The 11,211-nt window shown below is 44.5% G+C and overlaps 1 protein-coding gene across 3 annotated transcripts in view; it reads right to left on the bottom strand.

Annotated features, from left to right (window-relative positions):
* Positions 1-3,146: 3,146 nt before the first annotated feature.
* The window catches only part of LOC144722339 (uncharacterized), a 30,825-nt gene continuing 22,760 nt past the window's right edge, over positions 3,147-11,211 (bottom strand). The window contains exons 18-23 of one of the 3 annotated variants that reach the window (XM_078600520.1): positions 11,119-11,163; positions 9,866-10,055; positions 8,864-9,008; positions 7,935-8,025; positions 5,537-5,641; positions 3,147-3,376 (exon numbers count right to left, since the gene is read on the bottom strand). In XM_078600520.1, coding sequence (XP_078456646.1) covers positions 3,225-3,376; positions 5,537-5,641; positions 7,935-8,025; positions 8,864-9,008; positions 9,866-10,055; positions 11,119-11,163 — 728 coding nt within the window. In that variant the 3' untranslated portion in view covers positions 3,147-3,224. Of the gene's footprint in view, positions 3,377-5,536; positions 5,642-7,934; positions 8,026-8,863; positions 9,043-9,865; positions 10,056-11,118; positions 11,164-11,211 lie in introns of those variants that run through there. The other 2 variants (XM_078600521.1, XM_078600522.1) reach the window with 2 other exon arrangements.

The following is an 11,211-nucleotide window of genomic DNA, read 5'->3' as shown; positions in this document are numbered from 1 at the left end:
GGATTCATATTCTTGGTTATTTTGGTAAAGTCACGTAGCAGGGAAATATTATAAACCAAGAACACAATCCTAAAATTACAACTTTAAAATTCAGTGGTGGGTTTATAGCTCAGTCCATAACATTGGTACCGATAAAATGAGCACAGCTTGTGAAGAGCCAGCAGTGGTTGTCAAGACATTTACTCTTTAGAGCCGGTAATATAAAACAAAGATTTGTTAGAGACCTGCAGTGTGGTGGTCACTAGTCATCCAATGAATGACAGGGCTGATCCTGTGGTGACAATCCTTTGTTTTGTCGAAATCACCCATTGCATGTATTGTATTATGAGCCTGAAAGAATGTGAAATTCCCACCACACGGCTTCATTCCCACTCAGCATGAGTGGCAGTTTTATTTCTGTGAAACACAAATATTTCAACAAACCAAACATTGCATGCATTTTATACGTTTAAAGATTTCATACTTAAGAGATTTGGGCCATGGTGTTCATCTCTTGGTGGAAATTACACATCGTAGGAGGTATGTGATGCTATACAACTGTTAACTACTGTCCACAAGGTTGGTACTTGTTTTAACAGCCTCGGTAAGCATGCTCAGATTAACCCTGAAGCCAGCCACATTTTGATTGCTGTGCCATGTGATTAATCACCAGTGGAAAGCAAGTGCCAACTGGGACAATCAGAACCCATTCAACAAGGCAACTCCGACAGCTCAGTCTCCTAGTGTCATCCCACACTCCCATGTTTCAGAGAAATGGCTGGGTGATGACATTCCCAGACCATTCGTGCCAATTTCAGGTGCAAATCAGTCTGGCCAAATCGTAGCAAATACAGATGTACAGGCCTTTATGTATTACACCATAAACCATTCCTATACACCAAAAAGGAACTTCGTGTTTGTTGGCGATACATTTCTCGTTCTCACTACAGCAGAAAGCAATGTTTCAATAGTTTTACAGGTCGACATGAAACTGCGATGTGCACATGTATGTAATTGTACAGTAGCCAGCTTGCAGTCGATCCGTAGCCAGCTTATACTGCTGGGGATTTCTGGGTAATAAATCACCGTTTACCTATAAATACAAGCCGGCGTGAGTAGGTTAAACGTTCCTTCGGAGTGGGCAGGTAGGAACTTTGTTGGACAGCGTGGCGTTCAGGGGGGGGGGGGGGGCAGTTGGATGAGTGGGCGTGTTTACCCTTCCCCCCCACCCTCCCCGACATCAACCAATCGCGGCCCTGCTCGACGGTCGGTGGGGGGGGGGATGCATGGGTGGGCTGCATTCCGATACGACAGACAAATAATCCCTGGTGGGCAGTGTGGAACCTGTTGTTCTTACCTGTAAAACTCAGTTTTGTAAGGGCACCACGGGGTGACCAGCCCCTCACCCAGCCCCACCCCTCTACCCAGCCCCCCCACCCTCCCCTCTCCACCCAGCCCCACCCACCTCTCCAATATTTGGAATGCACGACGGACAGAATAATCCCCCGTGGGCTGGTGTAACCAGGTTACTACCAGTAAATCCAGCATTTGTTAAGTGTCGAGCCCTAGAAGTGAACTTTCCACATTTAAAACACACGGTGCGGGTTTACCAGTCTGAAAGGCCAATCGGCAGTTGGACAAATATTTAATTGGACAGAATAGGGAATGCATTTGGCAATTTATCCGAATACTTTTAAAAACATGACATTTACGAGCCACTCAAAAGCTCACTTATTAAAACCTATGGTATTAAATCTTTATGGAGTTATATGCATTTGATCAATACAAATGCCGATGCAGCAATTCAGAGCAGCCTTTATTTTTACTGCCACAATTTTAACTACAGCTTTAAAAAAAAAAAACCTTCCAATAACATTTACTTCATCTGATTAAGCTGAGATTACCCCTGCAAGTGCCTACTCAACTCGGGAGATTCTCTAGCCATGTGTCCTCAAAGGCGGCAGCAATTTTTCTATGGATTATTTTGAAAACTTGGCCAGTTCGTGCAACCATGGCGGATTGGACCTTTGATGTTACAAATAATTGTGCACAATACCCAATGGGTGTGCCCATTAAAAAAGGTGACTCGTGTGCAAAGTGCTATTTGAACAATTCACCACCCTGTCAACTTCATGCCATAAAGAAATAATTGAGAACGGTCCACTTCCTGGACATCACCCACCATCTCTGGCGTTGTCTTCACCTTGGACAGTGCCTCTGCTGCCATTGGCAACTCCTCTGCCAGTGTACATGAGCCCCTTCGCCTCTTCTATTACCTTCACTATTTCCAGTCATTGCGGTCGCATCCGGATTTCATGGAAACTGCACCTTTGGGCCTGGGCCCGTTTGTCTACCCACCTCACCAGCGCCACAGAAATTCTCACGCTTTCATTTGTTACATCAGGTACCTTGTGGAAACACCATTAATATGACGTCACCTGAATCTTACGACTATTGTAAGAGTACATGAAAACATATCCGATATTAACAGCTTTAGGAAAGCTTAACCCAAACAGGCTTTATCGACCTGGCCACAAGTATGGAGGAGTCTAGGACTGGTTAAGGGGCCAAACCACGGCCTCACGAAATGGGTCTCCAATTGGAGCCGTGCTGTTGATCTCAGGCCGTTTATAGGTCGACAAGCACACACCTTGCCAAAATGAGAATAGAAAATAAAAATCTGCTTTCAAAATTATATAATGATTCAATAGACTGCCACGTTATTCCGAGTATTCTCTGCGTATGCCTCTGCCAAACAGCGATGTCTGGGGGTGCCCAACACAAATTGCCATGATAGTTTTAATGCCTAAACTTGACCTACGACAGCATGTTAATTACAGTAACTAATTGCTTAGTCAGCAGATAAGATAGAATCAATGCATGCAGACAGCTGGAGAGCAGAATGATTAAGCAGTGACCCCTAATTGGGGAGAATTGATCCATCCAGGTCCTGGATAGACGGAAAAGCTTATTAAATAGCATTTTTTACATGCAAAGAAAGTAGTTTTATTCATATTTGCTGGAGACAAGGCAGTAAACTTGGCATTCCTTTTGACTGCGGATTCGAATATTCAGAAAGCACGCATTACCATTATTGCATGGTAAATAAATTGGCATTAGACAATTTTATTACAAAATCATTGTTTAGAGATGCAAAGACAACGCAATTAGGGTGATAACAATTTATTTCACCGTTTCGCTAAAGTACAGACAGGATCGCATCGACCGCCGTCGAAGCGACATTTTTACCAAGAGAACGAGACCGAGCGGTGCCGAACGCGAGCCAGTCGCGCCACACAGACGGCAGCGGACGCGAGCGCGGCGATGGCCAGGAAGCTGCACAGGAGAAGCATGCACCGCCCCGTGGCCGTGCGGGCCTCCATGGCCTTCGCCTGCCCTGCAAGGCCACCCACAGGAACATGAGGCGACTGTTAGGTGGGGAGGGGCACGGTCAGTTTATTGAAATGCGTTGCTGCGAGCTTCCCTCCGGGAGACACGCACATGCTATGTAGAATTATGAAATGCATTGGAGAGCATGGCTTCCAATATAACCATGCAAGGATTATTTCAACCGTTTCAAAGGACTAATATCATGCCCGCCCCACTTATGAAGCATCCAATGCTTTTAAACACCGGCAAACCCCGCCCCCCGCCCCCCAGTAAGTACGATACTAACAATGTCCATTACCACTCCAATCCTCAGATTCATTTACTCGAAACACGCTAGCCAACCATAGTAATCTCGGATCAATTATACGATGCAGCCAAGATCCTTCATCTCTGTTGTGCTTCCATCAACATGCCCTTGGCTTCAAAATGCCTGTCAAATGTTTTTTCAACTACCACTCAGATGGGAAAAAGTGCTCTTTCAAATTCCTCTGGATGTCAAACTTTACTCATTTGTGCTGCCAAACTTGAGTCCCACTCAATTTAATGATTACAGCAGCATTGTACGGTCTCCCTACCACACCACGGAGTCCCCCACGCTTCTGCAGCATCTACACATGTAGTGCTATTTAGGAACAAAGAATACCAATTCTACTCGAAGCAATCAAGGCACAAAATCTTGCATGCCAATACAATAAATCTCGGGTATTGAAACGAAATGTTCAGATTAAATTTAATCTAAAGAATAAGTTAATTGCATTGCCATTACTACTTTGTTCAAACCCATTATGAAAATGAGACTTTGCACAATAGCTGTATGACGGGGTTGAGATTTAAAAGCAACCCAAAGTCAATTACGAATCTCGTATAAATATGCATTTAGTTTTCCAATACCGAACCTTTGCTTTTTAATTTAAAACAGGCAAACTAAAATATCCACAAACAGGCAATTAAGCAGATGCACCAAGTGCATTCATCGACTTGACAGGCGATTTATATAAAATGCATGAACCCAGCATGGAAGAGGAAAGCCAAGCTTGCATTAAAGCACTGGGAATTTGGCCAAGCAGCCGATTTCCTTGTATGGATGGTACACTAGGATTGCAGCCAGGAATTTTAAGATGAAAATCCTTCCTTTTAATACCAAATTGTAGATGGCCGTTGTATCAATCCACTGCGGAGTGAGAACCTCCCCCATGGCATTATACGACCACACTTCACACTGGTCAGCACCGATAGAGGTGAAGGCAGGGTATAAGAGAGATGTGGGGCCACAAGTACGACCGTGAAATTTGCTGCTCTCCTGCTTCCAACCATTTGGGACCCCACAACAGCCTACAACAAAACCCCATGTTGATAGTGACCCCCCCCCCCCATCCAAGCGCTGTCCAGGCTCAACCCTACTTATTAAATTAGACGAGATTGGAGGCGAGCTGGGCGTAGGCTTCACTAGATAAATCTACAGTGAATTGCGGTGATGTAGCAGTGTTACAGAAATCATTTTCCTTGCAGTTGAAGGCGAGAAGACTTTCATCATGGCAGGGAGTTTCCGTGTCTAACCGTGTGGTGTCGTGCGTGCACAGAGTAACAAGGCGAATTGTGTAATGTGGGCGAGGGGTTTCAGTTTCATGTATTCAGTATAGCTGTGAGCCATGCGGCTCTTGAATCAGGGTGCAACCGCAACAAACAAAAACATGAACGAGGAGTAAGGCCCACTGAGCTATAGCTTTCTTTCAGAAGTGACCTACCCCTTGCCACAAACGATAGCTCAGGAAGTGGTGGCTTGTGGAAATGTATAGCAGCCAAATACCCTTTAAGATCAACATGCGTTTAATGTAAAAGAAATGAAACCGAAGGACCCAGAAAAAAATCCACACGACCACCGAGAAAAACATAGAAACTCCAAATATACCAGGTGTCAGGGTCAAAATAAAAACCTCCCGTACATCAGGCGATAGAGTTAAAATTATTACCGTGGCACCCATGAAGCAGGAAGTGTTGAGAGCATTAAGGATCACTTGCATACTAGGCGAGGGAGTTAACATCGCCACCGCAGAACCCCCCCCACTAACCCGAAGAAATATCATAAATCGGGCGACAAGGGCTGTCTATACTCTTGAAGGAGGCGGTCGGGTCAGTTAATTTTTAGTAAAGGGTACAAAAAACTCACGGCGTTCGTCGCTGCGCATGTCCGGCTCTCCCAGCGGAGGGAAAATGCTCACAGCACCCGAAGACACCCTGCCGTAGGCCACACCCCGGGACGGGCCACTGCGGGCTGCAAAGGGACACGTGGACGACAACGAAGATTTCTGGTCCAGGGCCGCAGTTAACAATCAAGTACCACGCTATACCTTCCAACTAATGAATGCAACCAAGCAACATTTCAATAAAAAATATGTATTGCTCATCACCACCAATAGGCCCAGGAGTGCAAGTCAGTAAATTTGTATGTCCATGCGTGGCAGTGGTCATCTCCATAGCAGTCGCCAAAAGACAGTGATGGAAATTACACATTACTAATGCAGGGACCAGTTGGCTCAGGACAATTCATACTTCTCACTAAGGACTTGACAGGAGAATATTAACATATATAAGCAGACAATTTTCTATTTATCCAATTTTACACAAATCCCATTTGCTCCACAGCCTTCTGAGAATCTAATTTCAGTAGCATTGGTGGTAGTCATTCAATGGACCCCTTATAAAAAAGGGGATTGACCAAGTCGACCCCCGAATATATTCTACTGAACTGCAATTGCAAATGAACAGCGATTGTCCTTGAGCAGACAGTTTCCACCTCTGGCTTCAGGACTACCAATGGAGAGAAGCACCACCCCGTAAATCTGAGTAGCGGCCTTTGAAAATTAGTCTACCTTTGTAAAAACGTACGCGCACAGGTTTCACTACAAACCATTTATTTTACCAGGTAAGGCTGACCCCTGAACTATGGTATAGCGCTTTTTCATAAGGGACCTGGCCATAAATGATAGCTCAACGTAGTGGCTTATGAAGTGGCAATGTACATCAGCTAAATATTCTAAACGAGTGGATTCTAAAATGGAGGAAAACTGACGACCCAGAGAAAAATCCACGTGACCACGGGTAGAAAAGACGTAAACTCTAAATATATAGGAGTCAGGGTCGGGATCGAACCCACGGACTTTTTGCATACTAGGCAAGGTAGTTTACATCGCCACCGTGGCACATGACCACGAATGTCTCATTTGATTGAGAATCCAGAATAATGTCTGTTCTTTATTTATATTATCAACATCCAATAATGGGATATGCTTCTTACAAGCAATGTACCAAAGTCACAGCTCAAAGACTAAACCAGGCAAGGACGAGCCAGAATATTCTTGGAAAACGTAAATACAACTCTTATTAAATTCCAAACCAAGGTTTGGCAAAAATAGGTATAAAATGTTATTGCACATGTTAAGTCTTCTGCTAACAATTCGTCAAGTATAATCCATATACTTTTTCCAAAGTGCAGTGTAGTATGAAGCTGGCATGGCAGGAAAAAAAGCTGTTCTAATGTAATGAGTAATAACATCCATCGTTACCCTATGGTGCTGTTATTACCCATTTACATTGCAAAGTCAACTTACATTTAATTCAAAATGCATTTGACCCAAGCCACTTGAAAATGTTGACTTCCTGATAGAGCTCAAATAAAACTATTTCACGAGATTAGATTTTCGGTTTGAGTGCCATTTTTTTCGAGTTTATCCCACTGCCAAAGTTAACTAACATGCAATGTGGTCACAAACGTCAACTCGTGCCTACGAGCATTCACCCTCCAACTCCACTGGAGGATCTCCAGGTAGCGTTGGGAATTCTACATTACTACGGTGGGGAACAGTGCCAGGTTTTGACCGTGTTGATATCCCAAACGGTGACGTTGGAGTTTGGAGGGGAATAAACGAGTCCATTCAGCTTTGGGCCAGTATTTGAAAGCAAATTTTATTACTAGGGAGCTTTCTAACTTAAAGCCATTCTGTTATTAATAACAAGCCTGTTGGTTCTGCAGGCAGTCGAACGTTAAATGAACATTGAAACTCCATTCATTGGCGACACAGACAGCAATGGAAATGTTACATTCAGAGGGTGGCTACCGTGCTTATAATAGATTTCATAACTGATGATAATATCATGGGACCTTGTCAGTATGTATGAAAAATAGGGTTTACTCTGGTAATATAACAGGTGTTAAGATGTTTAAATACATAAACCTTTTGCATGAAATCGAGTCGATATTAACCACATACTTTGTGGTGAACATGCAAACATCTTCCGATAATATATGCATTGTTTTTTTAACCCGATTGGTTTTCAGAGAGACTTCTTTATGGCCTAGTCTTAAGTACATGTGGTTAATGCAGACTTGTTTCATTTCAAAAAGGTTTAAGTTTGGTGTTTGAACGTCTTACCACCCGTTTTATTGACAAAAAGGGTAAAACCTACTTAATTTTTACACTATTATAGTGTTGGAGCAGCTCGGTGATCAACCCAACTAATTACACTTATGAGGCTGCGTTTCAGGTGCAGAACTAATGTAGACTTACCCACTCGTCTCCTGTTGGGTATACAATCCATCTGACAGACGTCGTCAAAGTTCACAGCGTCACAAACCACCACACTGCAGTGGAAAAAGAGCTGAGGGACAGGGTATTGGTTTCAGTCGGTTGCGAATAACAGTAGCAACGTGTTAGACAATAACGTGTGTTTATACATCATAAAGCTCTGTTAGTTGTGAATCAAGCTCTTTATTGTGCAAGTCCCCCATTTTCTGGCCTCGGTACTGAAACTGCCAAACTATGTAATATCCCAGGCTACAATACTGCCAACAAAACTACATTATCCATAGTTACTCCCAAGTTGCTCAGGAACAAACATCCGAAGCCTATTAATATCATATGTATAAAGGCTGGGAGGGAGGGATATTACAGGTAGGAACAACAGTTCCACACTGCCCACCAGGGATTATTTGTCCGTCTGTCTGTCGTGCATGGCCCCGCCCAACCAGAGCTCTCCCACTGGCTCGCGGGCACCGACCAATGGGAGCGGTGGTTTGGGGTTGGTAGAGGGGGGGTTAGTGGCGGTGGGGGGGCACCGCCGCGACTCGGGCCAATGAGGAGACGGGCGATGTTTCATTCACAAAATGGAACTGGGGGAGGGTGGCTCCATTCATAAAATGGAAGCCTTAAAAAGAAAAAAGCGGATCTTTTTGCCTCATGTTTCTTTCAACATTCCCAGCCTTAAGGTGAATTAGTTGGGGGTGGGGAGGGGCTGGTCACCTCGTGGTGCCCTTATACAACTCAACGTTTAACCTACACACTACACTTATACAGGTAGGGACAGCTTCCACACTGCCCACCAGGGATTATTTGTCTGTCTGTCATGCACGAATGCGGTGTCCAACCAAGTTCCTATCTGCCCACTCCGAAGGAACGTGTTACCTCCAGAATGAAATTCACATCAGCATGATTCATACCTGGCCCTGGAAGTCCGCCTCAATATCCATTTCAAAAACGAACGTCTTCACCTCAAACCGTTTCACGTTTTGGGGGAAAGGCACACTCGAGTTGATGGGCACAGGATGGAAAATGGTCACGTAGTTGTCATTCGCGTTCTCGCAGCTTGTGGCGGGACCATGGGTGGACATGAAAAAATCTAAATCAGAATGGCCAAGTTGACATACAAAATTCACACATTTTATCTTAAGCGTTGGGTGGTGTTCATTATTTTCAATGGGTCCCTTTTCCAGTTGTGGGTATAACACATTTGATAGCAAGGGCTCATTTCATCTGGGGGAAATAACATTTGCCTCTCCACTAATCAATGGTTTTATCACCCCACAAAACCAATGAGCACCAGGCTGAATTCCATTAACTTCATGAGTGCCCTTTGAATGCCAGTTAACACCAACTCAATTCTGTAATGGGCAGGAGCGTTTAGCGATGCGTATAATTATGGTACCACTTGTGCATATTTGGGAAATTCCACACAGTAACACTGGCAAGGGCGGCATTTAGTCAAGTGCGCAATCCTTCATCCCCATGCAGTTTATAAAGTGCATAACAAATTCGCCACAAAGTCAACAGTCGCTGGGTTTTTCGGATTAGTCCCCTTCCTGCCATAGATAAGAATTTACATCAAGGAGATGCACCTGCCAAAACACTCAAGCCGGCTAACACCAATGACCTGACCCACATATGTCCATGCACGTACACAATCAAAGTTCACATCTGGACTGAACGACTAGAACCCTGGTTGGCGACTGGCCCAACTGTTGGCAATTGAAACAGAACATTTTACAGTAATGGTGGAAATAAATTCCCAGTAATGGTGGAAATACACAATTGCAAGTCAATTGCAATAAAATGCCCAGCTTCTAAATAACGGCAGAATGTCACACTGGGGTATTCGTGTCACATTACAACACTGCAGTATCTACAAGGGCTCAGTTTCCCGCAGTTCTCTGGTGGCCCAGTACCTGTTGATGACGAGGTCCCACCGAGGTTGGCTGTCTGCAGCAGGTAGGTTGGTGGCCCAGCAGTTCTCCAGAAACATCTCGATGCTTTGGTCCTCTAGGCCGAGGAGGCGCACCTCAAAATAAAGAGGCTCTTGCAGATACGACACCACCGGGTACTCCTCATCCAGGTAGTAGGACGTGTAGTCGGCATCTGAAAGCCACGGGATTAATTTAAATTATTTATGCCCAATTAGTTTCTCCATAGCGCCACAAAGTATGTTTATAGCAGTGACCTCACACATATGAATGTCCTTTTACCTACTCTGTTAATGCAAGTGATGTTCAGTCACTACATCATCGCCTTGCTAAATAACGTGATGGGGGCAGGACTCCTCTCCACTGGTGGTCCCAAGCTAGTGGTGGAAATTCCATATTCCTATGGAGAGGGCCCCCCATTCTCTGCAGAAGATCACTTCCCACTGGTTCTCATCTTAGCAACTGCCTAGTGACATTAGAGCAGTTCTGTTATTGCCAATATGTCAATGTTATGGGTATGGTCAGCACCAAACCTGTCAACCTTTGGCCTCCCAATCCCGATGTTGACATTGTATGGGTACAGATGGCTTTTCCACTTTTGTCATGCACAGCCAAGAAACAATAGGGCTAAAGGTTCGCCAGGATTGTCACATCCATATGATTAACCCTTCTCTTACAATCCCTGAGGCAGGTGGCATTAGCAGGGTCTTAAGGCCTGTACAGTAAACGAGGTGGAGAGTTGCTAAAACTAAGAACGTCTGGGCCACGCCTTCCCTGTGCCCATCTTAAATACACTGCATACACCAACGTATTTTAGATAGAGTCAACTTATGGTACTAGGCTCAGATAACAATGGCCAGAAATCTCAATGTTTCTGCGTGTGTACAGATGCAGCCCCATCGATCTACTGCTGGATGAGGACCTTTCCATGCTATGCCATGAGGGTTATTGGGACCACACTTCACTAGTGGTCAGTGCAGGTTGGTGAAATTTAGGAGCATAGATGAGGGAGCGGTATTGAGCGGCATTTCTCGATTGCTCATCGGCCAACAACTTGACTCATACCAACATTTTAAGCCACCATGGCAGGATTCCCCCACAAGCATTATGTACACTGTGCAAGTGATAGAATTGCAGATTTGCAGTAACAGCAATATAAAAGCTGAATGGTACAATGGCAATTAAGCTGTTAATGTTGGTGACAGACATGGATAATGTTAGGGTTACTTTAACCGTACCTTTGAATAACCTGATGTCAAGTTGCAGCATTAAGGGCCCACCAGCTAGTAAAGACAGCAACAGGTTAAAAAGGCAAATAGGTACCTCAAACC

The sequence above is a fragment of the Lampetra planeri genome, chromosome 14 (genome assembly GCF_965212315.1).
Source record: "Lampetra planeri chromosome 14, kcLamPlan1.2.h2, whole genome shotgun sequence".
NCBI classification, from domain to species: domain Eukaryota; kingdom Metazoa; phylum Chordata; class Hyperoartia; order Petromyzontiformes; family Petromyzontidae; genus Lampetra; species Lampetra planeri.
The sequence above is the reverse complement of the archived record's forward strand: the minus strand, read 5'-3'. Positions and strand labels throughout refer to the sequence as shown.